Consider the following 19,470-nt stretch of genomic DNA (forward strand, 5'->3'; position numbering starts at 1 on the left):
AATGACCATTTGTTCAATCAGAAACATACTTTACGCAAGTATGCAAATACAGACACACAAACCCTCTCTCTCTTGCCCCACGTGCACAGCAACTGACCAATCACATCCGCGACACGCTGCCCGGGCTGCGCGCAAAACTGCAGAGTCAGCTGCTGTCCATCGAGAAGGAAGTGGAAGAGTACAAGAACTTCCGTCCAGACGATCCGTCCCGGAAGACCAAAGCCCTGCTACAGTCAGTCACTCACATTCACATTCACACTGCCCACCTGTCTCTTTCAGATTCAAGATTTAAGATTCACATTCAAGATTTGGAATCAGATTCAACTCTTGATTCACACTCAAGATTCACATACGAGATCCACATATGAGATTCAGAGTCCTATTCTTATTCACATTCGCATTCAAGAAGCAAAATCGAATTCAAGATTCTGATTCAGGATTCACTTACAAGATCCACATACAATTCATTTTCCCATTTATATTTACATTCAGATCAGATTCAAGATTCAGACTCCGATTTACATATTTTATTCAAGATTTAAAATTTACATTCAAGATTTAGAATCAGAGTCAAGATTCACATTCAAGATCCAAATACCAGATTTAGGTTACCTTTCTTATTTACATTCAGATTTAAAATGCAAAATCATATTCAGAATTCAGATTCAGATTGACACATTTTTGCCCATATGTCTCTTTCAAGCTTTAAGATTCAAGATTTTTATTTGCATTCAGATTCAAGATGCAAAATCATTTTCAAGATTCATATTAAAGATTCACATTGCCATTCACATTCACATTCAGAATCAGATTCAAGATTCATACTCAGATTTACACATTTTTACACTTATCTGTCTCTTTCAAAATTTAAGATTCAAGATTTAAGATTCACATTCAAGATTTGGAATCAGATTCAAGATTCACTCTCAGGATTCACATACAAGATTCATATTCCCATTCTAATTCACATTCAGATTCAAGATTTTGGATTAGATCCATGATTCAGACTCTGATTTACACATTTTTACTTATCTGTCTCTTTCCAAATGTAAGTTTCAAGATTTAAGATTCACATTCAAGATTCAGAATCAGATTCAAGATTCACACTCAGGATTCATATACAAGATTCATATTCCCATTCTAATTCACATTCAGATTCAAGATTTCAAATTAGATCCATGATTCAGACTCTGATTTACACGTTTTTACTTATCTGTCTCTTTCAAAATTTAAGATTCACATTCAAGATTCAGAATCAGATTGAAGATTCACACTCAAGATTCACTTACAAGATCCACATACAATTCATTTTCCCATTTATATTCAAGATTCAGACTCCGATTTACATATTTTTTTCAAGATTTAAAATCCACATTCAAGATTTAGAATCAGAGTCAAGATTCACATTCAAGATTCAAATGCAAGATTCAGGCTACCTTTCTTATTTACATTCAGATTCAAGATGCAAAATAATTTTCAAGATTAAATTCAAGATTCACGTTGCCATTCATATTCACATTCACATTTCAGATTCAAGATTTAGAATCAGATTCAGATTGACACATTTTTGCTCACCTGTCTCTTTCAGGATTTAAGATTCAAAATTTTAAGATTCAAATTCTAGATTTGGAATCAGAGTCAAGATTCACATTGAAGATTCACATACAAGATTCAGATTACCATTCTTATTCACATTCAGATTCAAGATTCAGATTCACACATTTTTGCCCATATGTCTCTTTCAAGCTTTAAGATTCAAGATTTTTATTTCCATTCAGAGTCAAGATGCAAAATCATATTCAAGATTCATATTAAAGATTCACGTTGCCATTCACATTCAGATTCAGATTCATGATTTAGAATCAGATTCACGATTCAGAATCAGAATGACACATTTTTGCTCACCTGTCTCTTTCAGGATTTAAGATTCAAAATTCTAAGATTCAAATTCAAGATTTGGAGTCAGAGTCAAGATTCACACTCAAGATTCACATACAAAATCCACATATGAGATTCAGATTCCTATTCTTATTCATATTCAGATTCAAGATGCAAAATCATATTCAAGATTCAAGATTCAGATTCACACATTTTTGCCCATCTGTCTCTTTCAAGCTTTAATGTTAAAGATTTTATTTCTATTCAGATTCAAGATGCAAAATCAGATTCAGAGTCAAGATTCAGAATCAGATTCATGCTCACCTGTCTCTATCAGGATTTAAGATTCAAGATTTAAGATTCAAATTCAAGATTCGGAATCAGAGTCAAGATTCACATTCAACATTCAAAAACAAGATTCAGAGTCTCATTCTTATTCACATTCAGAGTTAAGATTCAGATTTCATTCACACACAAATAAAAGAGTTAGTCATTGTCGTTGTGTCAGAAACGTATATATTGAATGTTTAGTGTGTACTGTTGTTGTGTGTTGTGTTCAGAATGGTTCAGCAGTTCTCTGTGGACTTTGACAAGCGTATCGAGGGTTCTGGAGATCAGATCGACACGTATGAGCTCTCAGGAGGAGCCAGAATCAACCGCATCTTCCATGAACGATTTCCATTCGAGCTGGTGAAGGTGTGTCAGCGTTTAGACACTAACAAGCATACACTACACACACACACACACATAAACTACCACACAACTAAAAGCCATTAAAGTACCATTTTAATTTAATGTAATGCAATACTAGATTTAAAATACAAAAATCTTTGTGTTCCTAAAATCCCAGTCCAGTTCTCCTGCTCCTCTCTCTCTCTCTCTCTCTCTCTCTCTCTCTCTCTCTCTCTCTGAGTGAGTGACTCTATCATTCAGCGTTTATAGTGATGAATCACGGCGCAGGATTGTGACTCCCTGCGGCCCTGAGCACAGCCTTTATGAGTAAAACATTCTGCCTTCCTGTGCGCTGGAACACACGCATAATAAATCACCGTCTGGAGTAATTTAACAGGAAGTGTTTGATCCAGAGGACCGTTTGAGATTTCTCTCTTCTGTTCTGTAGCTTCCATTATTAAAGGAATAGTTCACCCAAAAATGAAAATTCTGTCATCCTTCCGTGGAAAGCAAAAGATGTTAGACAGAATATTCAGTCTCAGTCACCATTCACTTTCAATGCTTCTTTTTTCCATCCAATGAATGATGAGGCTGTCATTCTGTCTAACATCTTCTTTTGCGTCCCATGGAAGAACGAAAGTCAAATGGGTTTGGAACAACATGAGGGTGAGTAAATGATGAGAGAATTTAGATTTTTGCCTGAACTATTCCTTTAATATCACTAGATTCACTTATCAGTTAGGAGTTTCTCATAAGTGGAGTGTATATATTATTGATTAATGATTTCAATACATTTGCCTTGTGAAGCAAATAATGTTGTTATACTAAAAATAATATAAATATTTCAAAAATACTTCATACAGCACATTGAGTTGCTAATAAGGCTATGAATGGATGAATCTCATGGAGTATTTAATCCTAAAATCAAATGAAAAAATAAAGAATATTTTATATAATTTTATTTTTTAATAAAGAATATTAAATATAAAGAAAATGGGTTTTTTTACATTTATTTTTATTATACATACTGTATATATATATATATATATATATATATATATATTTATATTTCACCTAGTGTCTCATTACCATATCGCAATGCAAAAAATCTTACTGACCTGAAAAACAGGCTTTATTCAATTAATGCAAAATAACATTTCTTAATTCTTTAATTTGATTTTGTGGTGCAGTATGATCTGGACATGTTCTTGACCGTGTTTTGTGTGATCCTAAAAACAATATAAATATGTCAAGAATTCATAATAGGGGGACCTGTGTAGCTCAGCGAGTATTGACATTGACTACCACCTCTGGAGTCACGAGTTCGAATCCAGGGCGTGCTGAGTGACTCCAGCCAGGTCTCCTAAGCAACCAAATTGGCCCGGTTGCTAGGGAGGGTAGAGTCACATGGGGTAACCTCCTCGTGGTCGCTATAATGTGGTTCTCGCTCTCGGTGGGGCGCGTAGTGAGTTGTGCGTGGATGCCGCGGAGAATAGCGTGAAGCCTCCTCGCGTGCTACGTCTCCGCGGTAACACGCTCAACAAGTCACGTGATAAGAGCACGGATTGACGGTCTCAGACGTGGAGGCAACTGAGATTCATCCTCCGCCACCCGGATTGAGGCGAGTCACTACGCCACCACGAAGACTTAGAGCGCATTGGGAATTGGGCATTCCAAATTGGGGAGAAAAAAATAAAATAATTCATAATACATCGAAAATATAATGAGGCTGTGAATGTGTGAATCTCACGAAGAACATGTCCAGGTAATATTTGATCCCAAAAATGACCACCTGAAAAATAAGAAAATTATATTTTTCATAAAGGATATTAAATAGAAGGAATATTAGGAGTTACATTTTTTTTTATTATTATTTTTGCATTGTGACATTATTTTTAGAACATTTCTACATTCTGAATATCTGAATTCTCATTACCGCAGTGCAATAATAATAATAATAATAATAATAATAATAATTCTATTATAATCAGCATAAAGGCAGCGATGTACAGCAAATATTACAATGATGTGTCGTCACAGTTGCTCTTCACGAAATGTACTTTACAATTTAAATAATACATAATTGCTTTTTTGCATTTCAGTAATATAATTTTTGAGGGAAACTGTGCATAATTGACATAAAAATATTGTCGCAATGCAAAACATAACTAAAAATCAAACAGAAAAATGCTAAACATAATGTCATATTTCTTTCTTGTGATTTTGTGGTGACATATCAGCCAGACATGTTCTTGAAGCTTTGGTGTGATTCTGGAGTGCTGGTTGGTTCAGTAATGTTCTGCTATTATGTTCTCTCTGTTCAGATGGAGTTTGATGAGAAGGAGCTGCGTAAGGAGATCAGTTACGCCATCAAGAACATTCACGGCATCAGGCACGTCTGCTCTACTCATGTTTAATGTGTCCGTTCGTTTGAGGTCAGACCTCGTTTAATACATCACACATCTCTAATGACAAACGAGAGATGTGGTGACACATCAGAGACACTGGAGGAGGGGTTTGAGAGGAGATTTCGCTTCTGTCCGTCTGTTTTTGTGTCTTATTGTTTTTAATTGGAACTGTGTGACCGTTCGGCTCCAATATAAAACATAAGGATTTTATCATAATAATTATTGCCATGTTTTATTGATGATTCTCAGGTTATAGTAAGGTATTTCTCTACATGTCTGACAGTATTTTATGAGCTTTACAAAACCCAAATTATGTTTCTTGGGTTGGGCCAAACTGGATGGGCAGAGCTGACACAAAAAAGAGCATTTTTACATCACTGTTACTCAAATGATAATTTTGACTCATTACTCGTTTTTTTTACAATAAAATCATGGTTACAGTATTGTACTTACAATGGGCCAGCGTTCTAGAGCGTGTAAAAGTAGACACATATTTGTTTATGTGTTTACATGAATTATTCCATTTTTTTTACTCGTCCTTTACTCATATCCTTGTGCATATCGTTCGATAATGATGCTATTGGATTTAAACCGTAGAGAGTAGCACAGACAAGGTCAATAGCTGATTTTATCGTACGAGTCTCATGTTAACATGGATAATTCACACTTACATTTAGTCATTTAGCAGTGTATGTATGGAGGACTGGAAGTGGGACACGTTTGGAAATGTGACGTTTCCTGGCGCTGTTAATTATAATCTAAATGGCAAATGACCTTATATTATACCTTTATAGAAAGCTCAGGATGTCTCCTGCCTAAATACTAAATACTGGGAAGTAGAGCAGTATTTTCAGCCAATACTGTCAAAGTGGGACACTTTTATTGTCAAAGTGGGACACAAGTTTGCCTGCACTTGAGTATAGTTTATTTAAAGTACTTGTTTTGTTTGCAACATAGGCTGACATAAAGAATGAAATATTCATTTGTTAAATCAACTTAAATGAACAAATTAAAGTTGTTATTTCTCCTTAAAATATAATTTAGGATTAACCATTTGTATCATCACTTACTAACCACATCTGTGTAAAGTTACAGCCAATTTTACAACTTTGTTGCCATGACGACAAAATGGCGAAACCCCTAATATGACCATAAAGACTACGATTTAAACTTTAGAGCTCAAATAATACACAAGTTTTATAAATTATAAGCGTCACATTTCTGTCTTTAAACCCTCCAAAAATTGACTCCATTGACTTCCATTGTAAGTGTCTCACTGGAACACACATTTGTGCTTTTTTAAAGAAAAGGAGGGACGAGTGGAAATTAATGTTTGTGGTAATCAACATAATGCCACAAAAGCTGTCCGTTGAGCTTCACTTGTGTTGAACCCGGAATATTCCTTTAAATGTATTAATAAGCTGGCCCACTTCACCAATATGCCTGGGACACAGGACAAATTCCAAATAGAAATGATTTGGTACACTTTCATATCATGATATGCAACATATACAAACATTAAGTCTATAAATATTATTATGTTTGAATTAACAAACTGAAAATGGATTTCTTCATTTCATTTTTTAGTGTCACTCCAAGTCCTTCATATACAGTATATGTATAATGTCACATAATGAGTCGAAATTATTATTATTATTATTATTATTATTATTTTACATTTGTGAGTAGAACATACAGCTTCAGTAGAACATGTAGACTGACCATTTATTTTCTTAAATTTAGTTATGTATTCTCCATGTTTTATCGGTTGGGTGGACGAGATTTTTTTTTTTGATTAACACTCTTTTTTTCCACCCAATCTCTTCTTTTCTTTCTCTCCCCCTCTGTTGACGTTTTCCCGGGCCTGTCCGTTGTCTCTCTTCCGGGCAGAACCGGCCTCTTCACGCCCGACATGGCCTTTGAGACCATAGTGAAACGGCAGATCTCCAAGATTAAAGAGCCGTGCCAGAAATGTGTGGACATGGTCATTTCTGAGCTTGTCAATACTGTTAGGCAGTGTACCAAGAAGGTAAAGCCCTGGCAGAGGGTTAACCAACCCAAACTAGTGCTGTTACCCACCTCTGACCGGGATTACAGGGTGTTTTATGTTGTGTGTGTGTGTGTGTGTGTGTATGCCTGCAGCTTTGGACGGGGGGGTTCTGGGTGGAACAGCAGCATTAGCGTCCTGTGAAGAGGGCTGTGGACGCTGAGGGTTCACTGTTAGGTGATAGTAGACAGAGGTTTGATTTAGTAATGATTGCTTTGTTCTCCATACCAGCTTTAAAGACCAGCATAGACTGGCACAGGCTGGTTTATGCTGGTTTGGTGCTGATCTAGCTGGTAGACCAGTAAAGCCATGCTGTTCACCTGCAAAACCTGAATTCAGCTCTAGAATATGTGTTCATCTGACAGAACAATGATAGACCTCAGCGTCCAAACTCTGACACTTTAGAGACGGAAGTTTGTGGAGACGCAGCAGTGAACCACCGGCAGTTAACACTCCTCTTTAGGAACTCTTTGTGTTTGTCTCTGAAATGTTGATTAGATTTCTCTCACACCTATTTTGCCATTCATGATCTTAAATGACTCAGAGGAATATGTTATAGCTCAGAGGGTGCTCGTTCATTGTTTAGGAGACTGAGACTAATAATGTTTTGAAGAATCAGCTTTAGCTTATATGTTTCTCTTAAACTTTCTTATAAAAACATTGACACAAATGAGTGAATTATTGACACACAGTAAGAGTATAGAGTTATGAAATTAATATTGAACCGCATACATATTTAAAAAAAATAATGGAACTGTTTGATTCTCATGACTTTCGGCTCCATTAACGGTTCCCGAACATACAATTCTCTGCCGATGCGGACCGAACACTGTGCTAAAATACATTAAATAAAATAGTGAAATACAGTATTTTCTGCAGCGCATTTCAAAGGCAGCGCTGCCCCGCTACTAAATCTACAGCACGAAAAATACAGCTCGACCAGTGTAGTCCGATTCCCAAGCAAATGACTCTTATGAGTCGATTCTATTGAATCTACAGCATTAAACATACAGCTCGACCAGTGTAGTCCGATTCCCAAACAAATGACTCTTATGAGTCGATTCTATTGAATCTACAGCATTAAACATACAGCTCGACCAGTGTAGTCCGATTCCCAAGCAAATGACTCTTATGAGTCGGTTCTATTGAATCTACAGCATTAAACATACAGCTCGACCAGTGTAGTCCGATTCCCAAACAAATGACTCTTATGAGTCGGTTCTATTGAATCTACAGCATTAAACATACAGCTCGACCAGTGTAGTCCGATTCCCAAACAAATGACTCTTATGAGTCGATTCTATTGAATCTACGGCATTAAACATACAGCTCGACCAGTGTAGTCCGATTCCCAAACAAAAGACTCTTATGAGTCGGTTCTATTGAATCTACAGCATTAAACATACAGCTCGACCAGTGTAGTCCGATTCCCAAACAAATGACTCTTATGAGTCGGTTCTATTGAATCTACAGCATTAAACATACAGCTCGACCAGTGTAGTCCGATTCCCAAACAAATGACTCTTATGAGTCGGTTCTATTGAATCTACAGCATTAAACATACAGCTCGACCAGTGTAGTCCGATTCCCAAACAAATGACTCTTATGAGTCGGTTCTATTGAATCTACAGCATTAAACATACAGCTCGACCAGTGTAGTCCGATTCCCAAACAAATGACTCTTATGAGTCGGATTCTATTGAATCTACAGCATTAAACATACAGCTCGACCAGTGTAGTCCGATTCCCAAACAAATGACTCTTATGAGTCGATTCTATTGAATCTACAGCATTAAACATACAGCTCGACCAGTGTAGTCCGATTCCCAAACAAATGACTCTTATGAGTCGGATCTATTGAATCTACAGCATTAAACATACAGCTCGACCAGTGTAGTCCGATTCCCAAACAAATGACTCTTATGAGTCGGTTCTATTGAATCTACAGCATTAAACATACAGCTCGACCAGTGTAGTCCGATTCCCAAACAAATGACTCTTATGAGTCGGTTCTATTGAATCTACAGCATTAAACATACAGCTCGACCAGTGTAGTCCGATTCCCAAACAAATGACTCTTATGAGTCGGTTCTATTGAATCTACAGCATTAAACATACAGCTCGACACAGATGTAGTCCGATTCCCAAACAAATGACTCTTATGAGTCGGTTCTATTGAATCTACAGCATTAAACATACAGCTCGACCAGTGTAGTCCGATTCCCAAACAAATGACTCTTATGAGTCGATTCTATTGAATCTACAGCATGAAACATACAGCTCGACCAATGTAGTCCCATTCCCAAACAAATGACTCTTTTGAGTCGATTCTATTGAATCTACAGCATTAAACATACAGCTCGACCAGTGTAGTCCGATTCCCAAACAAATGACTCTTATGAGTCGATTCTATTGAATCTACAGCATTAAACATACAGCTCGACCAGTGTAGTCCGATTCCCAAACAAATGACTCTTATGAGTCGATTCTATTGAATCTACAGCATTAAACATACAGCTCGACCAGAGTAGTCCGATTCCCAAACAAATGACTTATGAGTCGGATCTATTGAATCTACAGCATTAAACATACAGCTTGACCAGTGTAGTCCGATTCCCAAACAAATGACTCTTATGAGTCGATTCTATTGAATCTACAGCATTAAACATATAGCTCGACCAGTGTAGTCCGATTCCAAACATTTGCATGGACGTGTTTTTCAAAATTACAAAGAGGAATCCAAGAAGGATGCAAGAACTTACATTTAAAGTTTGTAGAGAGTTCCTCAAGAGGTTCTTAAGTCTTAATTGCACTATTCACACCAGTGAGACCATTAGTGCACCAGGTTCAGGGTTTGGATTGTCAGATGTTTTTTTTTTTTTGTGGACATTTAGGAAATTCTCTGAAATGTTTGCAGTTCTTCGATTGTCTTTGGTTTGCACGGCTGTGTTCTGGAAGCTTCTGTCTCAAAGCTGATTGGCTGTTGGATGGGTGGGCTGATGTCTCTCTGAGAGCGGTTTTGGCTCGAACCCTCTGTTGAATGGCTTGAGGAGAAACCAAATGTCTCAACTGCCTCTCTTTCCTCTGTGCCCCTCCAATCCATGCCCTTCTACTTCCTGTATCTCTATGTCATTTCCTCTTCCTGTTTCCTCCCATGTCTTTGGGCGGCACTCTTGTATAGTTTCTCTCTCTCTCACTCTCTCTCTCTCTCTCTCTCTCTCTCTCATGACTTCCTCTGCAGGACGGGCCTGTTCACCCCTGACCTAGCCTTTGAGGCCATAGTGAAAAAGCAGATCCAAAAGCTAAACGGACCGTGCCTGAAATGTATAGATATGGTCGTGAGCGAACTCACCTCCACCATTCACAAATGTAGTGAGAAGGTAAAGCGAAACAAAAGCCACGTTCGTCCTAGTGTATCTTCAATGTACGGATAGGCCGATGGCTGGACTTTATAGCAAAACAGCAAAGAAAACAATAGCTCATAGTCGTGAATGCCGTCATATTGTTTGGGAAGGAAACACTCCACTTTGGCCACGTTCACACTGCAGCTAAATTCAGTGTCACTCCTGAGTGTTTAATCCTGTTCACACAGAATTCAGTTTTTTACGTGAGTGGGAACTGCGTTCCACAACCCAATCGTTTCTTGTTCACGGCCACAGTATGCAAACCCGGTTATTATCACTCAGTATGTTTACATGCACTCATTTCTGTGTGGGTGCCTCTTGCCTCCAACCCCTGCACCCCCCCCCCCCCCCCCCGCAAGATGCCGCTGCCCTCCTGCAAGATGCCGCCCTGGGCAAATGCCCATGTTGCCCATGCCTAAATCCGCCACTGATACTTGGACAAACAGATGAAGCGTGTAGCTCGACTACGCAAAAACCTAAACATAATGACAACAAAAAGTTAACGAACTAGTGTGAGCGTGGCCAAAACTAACCAAGAGAGAGATCTTTGAGTTTTGTAGGTGGTACCAATACAGATGTTTTTGTTTATATAGGGAGTTATTTAGGCTTTGAGAATATTTAGAGTCAGAAAGCATCAGTTTTCCCAATAATTTTTAAAGGGATAGTTCACCAAAAAATTCTCTCATCATTTACTCACCCTCATGCCATCCCAGATGTGTATGACTTTCTTTCTTCTGCACAACACAAATGAAGATTTTTAGAAGAATATTTCAGCTCTGTAGGTCCATACAATGCAAGTGAACAGTGACCAGAACTTTGAAGCTCCAGAAAGCACATAAAGGCAGCATAAAAGTAATCCATTAGACTCCAGTGGTTTAATTCATGTCTTCAGGAGCAATCCAATCGATTTTAAGTGAGAACAGGCCAAAATGTAACTGCTTTTCCACTGTACATCTTGCCTTTGCAGTCTTTACGCACGATCATGATTTCAAGCTCGATTATACTTCCTAGGGCTTGACACGTGCACAGAGCGCTAGATGGCACTGATCGCCAAGGAGACAAAATTTATATTTTCTCACCCAAAACTGATTGGATCAGAAGACATGGATTATACCACTGGAGTTGTATGAATTACTTTTATTCTGCTTTTATGTGCTTTTTGGAGCTTCAAAGTTCTGGTCACCATTCACTTGCATTGTATGGACCTACAAAGCTGAGATATTCTTCTAAAAATCCTCATTTGTGTTCTGCAGAAGAAAGAAAGTCATACACATCTGGGATGACATGAGGGTGAGTAAATGATGAGAGCAATTCTTTATTTTTGGGTGCACTGTCCCTTTAAATCAAAACAACGGTTTGGCGATAATATCGTAGAGCGTTTTCTAGGGGGAAAACACTAGATGTTGTTCAGAGATAGTGCTGGTTTATCACTCAGTTTCTCTCCCGTCTTCCTCCTTTTCTCTCTAAGTGTTTTTATTCCGGTCAATCTCTGTGTAAATCTGTTCTCTGCGTTCTGCTTGTGCAGTGCATTGTGGGATTGTGTTGGTGCATGTTTGTGATATCATTTCCTGTGAAGTTTTGTCTCCTGTAATTGAGGATAAACTGAAGACAGTTGTGTTGTGATATTAGGGTATAATACGTTAAACTATGTGTAGAGTCAACTCGTCACATATTTGTTTTCAGTGTTACTCTGTTTTCCTACATTTAAAACAATTTAGATCATCTGTAGAATAAATCTATAAATCGGGCACCAGTCCAGCAACTATCGGTCTATCCTTACCACTCAGTTGCTTTTCATCCTCTTTGTCTGTTAATTTCATACCTTTACTAAATATAAATGTCCTTAATATGAAAAACATAGCTAATTAGATGTTATTCCTAATCCCACGATTTGCTTTTGTGTTTTATAAAAAAGCATGCTCTTCCGTTTCGTCCTTGTTGCGTCTTCTCTCAATTTCTTTTAACTTTTCAATGTTTATTGTCTTTTTTTCTGTCCATTCTGTGTGCTTTAGTTTTAACCTGAGAATTTCATCATTGTGGTTCGTCTCTTCTGTTGGACATTCACTGATGAAATAACTCATATTTCCAGCTGGAAGATGTTCCCACACCAGCAGACTAACAGTCATACCAGAACATACCTCTTTTTCTTTCTTTCTCTTTCTTTCTCCTCTCATCATTTTATCATTCTTAACCCCGATCCAACATAACTACGATCTGAAAATAATTGCCTTCTGTGGATTTAGACCACAAGCTGAAAACTGTGTCTGTTAGTAACGATTTCATTTCAAAGTATCACAGCAGATGTTATTGTAGGATATAAAATGAACCAAAAATATGCCGCATGTAGGAGTGAGAATTCATCTCAAGATTGAAGTGAATGTGAATCCACACGAGGACTCTATTAAACTGCTCTTATTTTCACGTCTCTCCTCTTCTCCCCTTGTTCTCACTTTATTCTCAGTAATCTTCTCTTCAGTGCATGTGTAGTGTGCATGTACGCCCACGTCTCCTCTTGAACGCTCATTTCTTCCCTGATTTCCCATGTGCTGTTTTCACTGCATGACGCCCATCATTGCATCCCTGCATTAGAGCACAGCAAATGAAAATACTCTGCTGGTGTATTTGTTATTTTAACTGGATGTGTGTATGTGTGTGTGTGTGTTTGATTCTACACTGGCTACAAGTTCCAATGCATCAGTATTATGCAAAATATAAAGCTTTCAGTTGCTTGTATCTCAAAGAGAACGGTTAACACCGATGGTGCATTCACATCATGTCGGAATCAGCATAATTATACATTTCTGACTAGTAAAGTTGCCCACATTTTTGGAGACACTGAATTTTAAGAAAGCTCTGACTTCAAGGGGCCTGGGTAGCTCAGTGGTAAAATACGCTGGCTACCACCCCTGGAGTTTGCTAGTTCGCTAGTTCGAATCCCAGGGCATGCTGAGTGACTCCAGCCAGGTCTCCTAAGCAACCAAATTGGCCCGGTTGCTAGGGAGGGTAGAGTCACATGGGGTAACCTCCTCGTGGTCGCTATAATGTGGTTCGCTCTCGGTGGGGCACATGGTGAATTGAGCACGGATGCCACGGTGGATGGCGTGAAGCCTCCACACACACTATGTCTCCGTGGCAACGCGCTCAACAAGCCACGTGATAAGATCCGCGGGTTGACTGTCTCAGATGCGGAGGCAACTGGGATTTGTCCTCCGCCACCCGAACTGAAGCAAAATCACTATGCGACCATGAGGACTTAGAGCGCATTGGGAATTGGGCATTCCAAATTGGGAGAAAAAGGGGAAAAATCCCCCCCCCAAAAAAAGAAAGCTCTGACTTCTCCCCTTGACTGCACTGAAAACAATTTTGTGGTGAAGTCAGTATAGCAGACAAGATTAAGTACGTTCTACATTGAATAACTTGAAATTAAGTAAACTCCACATTTGTACTCAGTTCAAACATGTACAAATGAATGGTCTAGCTTATAAGTAAATAATGTTGATGAACGTTTGTCATCTTTACAATGCATCATCATGTATCAGTCCTAAAGTAGAAAACCTTGTCATATTTATTTGCTAATTTGAGTAAATTTCACAGGTACATTTAAAGCTGAAATATGTCATTTCTACGACACTAGCGCCACCGAACGGAATTGCAAATGCACAGTGTTTTCAAAACAGACTTCTGAATGCGACCTTCGCCTGCGGTTGATCAAACAGACGGTTAGTCCCGCCCCCCAACTCACGCCATTGGTCGAGTAACGTTGTTGGGGCGGGTCTAAGCAGGTGGCTCAAAACAAACACAGGAAATTTTATAGCGCCACAGAGACACAGAAGTGAACCTATGAATGGCTTACTTATAGTTGTCTCTGCATATTAAGCCGGGATAGAAGAAAGTATTTTTAACACTTTTCTAAGCGTTGCACCGTGCTTGAATAATTAATGAGCTTGCATGATTTCACTGTTTGCAGTTTGATTTACACCGTTGTTATTGATGATTTTGTTGTTACATTTGGTGACTTCTTGTTTTGTGAGGTCTTAAGTCCATTTTCTTCTCAAAATGACCCGTTCAAGATAAAAAAATGTATCTGTTGATTGTTACCATCATTGTGTTTTGTTCAGCAAGTGTTGAAGTCTGTGTGCACGGCTCTGGATCTTGTTACTGTTGCTATTAGAGCAGCGGATGTTGTTTAATAGACTACATAGCATGCACATTTAGTCATGTGGTGCCTGACTAAATATGTAAATAAAATAGCATTGAAATGCTAGTAAACTTGTAAAAGTGTGGCTTAATTCAGTGCTACATTGCTTAAGTACAATGTACAAAGAATGAGTAACATTTACTTAAAACAGAGTTTTGCAAAGTAGTTTCCTTGAGAATTTTTAAGTAAAGCCACCAAGAATTGTATGGCATTTACTTAAAATATAGTCTGTTAAATTTACTATCAGTTTCTGCGTGGTTTCCTATAAGTGTTTTCAGTGTGTTAGGATCACATATAAACAACTAAAATTGCAGCAACTTCAGCAGTTAAAGGTGGTTAGGTTGCATTCTCTGTATTCCATCCAAATGTCCCAGAACAGTCAGGCGATGTCACCACTACTTCACTTACAGTGATGCATTGAAATTTACTGCCATGTGACTGTCAAACAGCCATGATTAACTCAGTTGTTTCTTTATATGAGCTGTTTTCTCAGTATATGCATGAATATATAATGCAATGTTGATGTAAATACTGCACAAAATTATGTGTTTACACTGACTTTGCAACAGGTCTTTATGTCTTTATTCATAAATGGTTCCATTTTACTTGTGCGACCTTCGGGACATTTTTGTCTTTTTCATTTTTGTTTTTTTGTTAATGCCAACGGCATACATTTTGCCAAAGGTGTGTATTTTTGGGAGAAAGATGATATTTCAACCTCAGTTCCTATAATACATCTATAATACACTTGTGTATATAAAATAGTTCCACTCAGGACCTTCAGGACAAAAATGTCCCCATTGAAATCCATTAAAATTGCAATATTTGATCCCAGTGCCATTAAAGCATAAAATCATGAATTCTATGATATTATGCTTTCATTCCGGAGCCCTGGCTTCAAAATTAAAAAAATTTTTTTTTGGGGGGGGGGGGATTTTTTCCCCTTTTACTCCCAATTTGGAATGCCCAATTCCCAATGCGCCTCACCAAGTCCCCGTGGTCGCATAGTGATTCGCCTCAGTCCGGGTGGCGGAGGATGAATCCCAGTTGCCTCCGCATCTGAGACAGTCAACCCGCGCATCTTATCACGTGGCTAGTTGAGCCCGTTGCCACGGAGACATAGCTCGTGTGGAGGCTTCACGCCATCCACCGCGGCAACCACGCTCAATTCACCACGCGCCCCACCGAGAACAAACCACATTATAGCGACCACGAGGAGGTTACCCCATGTGACTCTATCCTCCCTAGCAACCGGGCCAATTTGGTTGCTTACGAGACCTGGCTGGAGTCACTCAGCACGCCCTGGGATTCGAACTAGCGAACTAGCGAACTCCAGGGGTGGTAGCCAGCGTCTTTACCACTGAGCTACCCAGGCCCCCAAAAATGTAAATTTTTAATATTTTCCACCAGATGGCGCCATTTTTCTCATGTTTAGCCTATGGAGCAAATACATGCTTTTCCCCTATTTTCTGTTTGCTGTATTAGAGCACTGCAGGCCAGTTGAATAAATGATGCAGATAAAATTGTGTGTGTGTTGGTATGGATGTCAGAGTGTGTATGTGTGTATTGAGAAATGTGTGTGTGTGTGTGTGTGTGTGTGTGTAAAATAACAACAGTGGCATTATGTAAACAAACTGGCATTTAAAGGGTTAAAATCCTGAAAATTAATGAATATTTGGTAGTTATTGATCAGGACTGATGTTGGTTAAAAATCTAAGTGTAAAATAATATTAATATATAATATTTTTATGCCCATTCTTTGACTGACATTTTTGTCCTCTAAGGTCCTGAGTGTGAGGTTTTTTTTTTTATCTGACACTGCACAAAAAATAATAATGCATCAAAATCAATGTTGTTGCTAATCATTGACATATCCCAGACTGTGATAATCCATCAAAAATTGTCCTCCAAAAATAATATTTGTCCTCTAAGGACCTCTGAGTAACTGTTACAGTAAAGGGTTAGCTGTAAAAGTAACAAGTCAAAGTAACCCTCCTTTTACTGTAACATCTATCAAGTGACCTGTTGCGAGCTCAGTGTGTGTTGTTGTGAGTGTGAGAGTTGTATCATGTCACCGTACACACAAACCCGTGTGATTTTGTCACAGCTGGCGCAGTATCCCCTGCTGAGAGAAGAAATGGAGCGAATTGTCACACAGCACATCCGCGACCGCGAGAGCCGCACTAAAGAACAGGTGAGTCGAGTCATGTCGGGACGGGACGGGCAAGTCCGGTAGAACTCAGAAAACACGGCAGTGTTTGTCCATTCATTAGTTTAGACCAGAGTCAGAAAAAGCTACAAACAGGGACAAAAAAATGCCCTCAAAATTCTAAACATTGGGGCAAAAAATACCCCCATAATGAATTCCCTTGAATATATATATATATATAAAAAAGAAAAAGCCTAATAGCCTACATATTATAACTAAAAAATGACTTGATGCTAATTTAAATTTAAAAGTAGCAACCTTACTGAATTAATTTGGAAGTAATTTACATAAAAGGGTGACAGAGTTTTTTCTTGCACTCATAAAGGTAAAAAATGCCACTAAAAATGTAATCTGGTGGGCAGAAATTGCCCCATAATAACAAAAATGTAATTTCTGACCCTAGATGAGACATCTACGCCATTTTTCGAAACTTTTGAGAGCAAGTGCTGATTTATTGTTTTCCTGTTCATGGTCGTCAGGTGTTGCTGTTGATTGACATCGAGCTGGCATACATGAACACCAATCATGAAGACTTCATCGGATTTGCCAAGTGAGATGTGTTTCCTCGATATAAATGCAAAAATACTGTAGAGTTTTATTGGACGTACAGCAATGTGACATCAACAACAAAAGATATGGAAAGTGTTTTCTCCTCCCTTTTAAAAGTTGACAAGTATATTTATTTTCCTATCCTAACTATGCACGCTTAAGTGGTTAGTTGCATTTTATTATTTACATTTAGCCTTATTTTCCTGCTGTCCACAACCCTTTTCAGAACAGACCTGAGACACATCAGTTGGGAAACACTGATGTAATATAATATACATGACGTACAGTATTATAACTACAGCATTTTGTAATCTTATGCAACAACATTCAGACCTTAGTGTCCAAATAGTTTTAGGGTCACTGTCTATATTATACAGTATAAATAGTACTGATTTTTTTAAACTGATTAAAGTTCAGCTTTGTTCAGCTTGAGTTTAATCTTCTATTTCTTCAGTGCTCAACAGAGAAGCAATCAAATGAGCAAGAAGAAAGCAGCTGGCAATCAGGTAAACTGAGAATACAGTGACATTTGGAAACTTTATATTAATAGTTCAGAGACAATATTAAAATGCATATTGAAAGTCAGGAAAAAGTCCTCTCACATATACATGATATATGCATGACATATATAGTGTGAAACATTCTCATCTGTTCTGTGTCCAGTGTGTTTTTGGTTTTCTTCACGTTTGCCTCTTATTCTTTATCTTCTTCATGCCCTTATCAACTGATCCAGGGACAGGTTTGTTGTTACTTTTCACAGTTACATCCAAGCTGTTATAGAGAGAAATGATCTTAGATTATTTGTTAAAGGAATGTTTGAAGTTCAACACAAGGTCTCTCTCAACCAGGGGCGATTCTAGGATTTCAATTGACACTATTAAATGTGCACTTAATGTTTTTCACTCTTTAGCATAAATAGTTTTATTTTGTTTTTCAACGTGTTCACATCATTCAAGATAGCCAGCTAATATTCATTCAGAATATTGTCACACACTTAATAAACACACCCGAAACCATTTAAAGAACCATTCAAATAATCATTTCTTTTTATTTTCCATTTATTAACTAAGTAAAAAATAAATTGTTTATTATATCCAGAGATTTAAAAAAATTAATAACTTCGCAAATTCTGTAGATTAAAGTTATCAAAAACCACCCCAAAAAAAAAAACTATTATTACAATCAGGGACCAAAAACAAAATATTTTTCATTTCGGTTCTTTCTGAGCAGAAACAGTATTTTTTCGTTCCTATTGCGTCGTTCTGCAGCCTCCTTTCCAAATGGTAACCGGTTAGAACGAAATAGAAGAGCGGTTAATAATGTTCTTTTTAAAATGACGGTACTCTGCAATAATGGTGAGTGAAATACCAGCTGCAATCTTGCCAGATCTCACAAGAGAAACAAGGCACCTATTTTGGAAAAACAAGCTCAAAATAAGTGACTTGCCTCACCCAAAATAAGTGAAAATAAGCAATAAAATTTTTTCCCATGTGGGGGAATTTTCAGGATAAAAATCATAACAAGCATAGTATACAGTAGTTTTTTTGGGGGGGGGGATTTTCCCCTTTTTTTCCTCCCAATTTGGAATGCCCAATTCCCAATGCACTCTAAGTCCTCATGGTGTCGTAGTGACTGGCCTCAATCCGGGTGGCAGAGGACGAATCTCAGTTGCCTCCACGTCTAAGACTGTCAACGAAGGGGCCTGGGTAGCTCAGTGGTAAAATACGCTGGCTACCACCCCTGGAGTTCGCTAGTTCGCTAGTTCAAATCCCAGGGCGCGCTGAGTGACTCCAGCCAGGTCTCCTAAGCAACCAAATTGGCCCGGTTGCTAGGGAGGGTAGAGTCACATGGGGTAACCTCCTCATGGTCGCTATAATGTGGTTTGTTCTCGGTGGGGCGCGTGGTGAATTGAGCGTGGTTGCCGCAGTGGATGGCGTGAAGCCTCCACACGCGCTATGTCTCTGTGGCAACGCGCTCAACAAGCCATGTGATAAGATGCATGGGTTGACTGTTTCAGATGCGGAGGCAACTGGGATTTGTCCTCCGCCACCCGAACTGAGGCGAATCACTATGCGACCACGAGGACTTAGAGCGCATTGGGAATT

General features: G+C 38.4%; 1 protein-coding gene across 9 annotated transcripts in view; it reads left to right on the forward strand.

The window, feature by feature from the left end:
* The window catches only part of dnm1a (dynamin 1a), a 90,189-nt gene that overhangs the window by 20,612 nt on the left and 50,107 nt on the right, over window positions 1–19,470 (forward strand). For 7 of the 9 annotated variants that reach the window (XR_007897046.1, XR_007897047.1, XR_007897045.1 and 4 more), the window contains exons 7-13: window positions 90–232; window positions 2,439–2,574; window positions 4,875–4,942; window positions 6,849–6,987; window positions 16,715–16,801; window positions 17,296–17,366; window positions 17,820–17,871. Coding sequence is in view for 1 of the 9 variants with exons in the window: in XM_051696365.1 (XP_051552325.1) it covers window positions 90–232; window positions 2,439–2,574; window positions 4,875–4,942; window positions 6,849–6,987; window positions 16,715–16,801; window positions 17,296–17,366; window positions 17,820–17,871 (696 nt within the window). In the remaining 8 variants the exon portion in view is untranslated. Of the gene's footprint in view, window positions 1–89; window positions 233–2,438; window positions 2,575–4,874; window positions 4,943–6,848; window positions 6,988–10,246; window positions 10,386–16,714; window positions 16,802–17,295; window positions 17,367–17,819; window positions 17,872–19,470 lie in introns of all 9 variants that reach the window. The other 2 variants (XR_007897044.1, XR_007897049.1) reach the window with 1 other exon arrangement.

Source organism: Myxocyprinus asiaticus, chromosome 4, assembly GCF_019703515.2.
Source record: "Myxocyprinus asiaticus isolate MX2 ecotype Aquarium Trade chromosome 4, UBuf_Myxa_2, whole genome shotgun sequence".
Classification (NCBI taxonomy): domain Eukaryota; kingdom Metazoa; phylum Chordata; class Actinopteri; order Cypriniformes; family Catostomidae; genus Myxocyprinus; species Myxocyprinus asiaticus.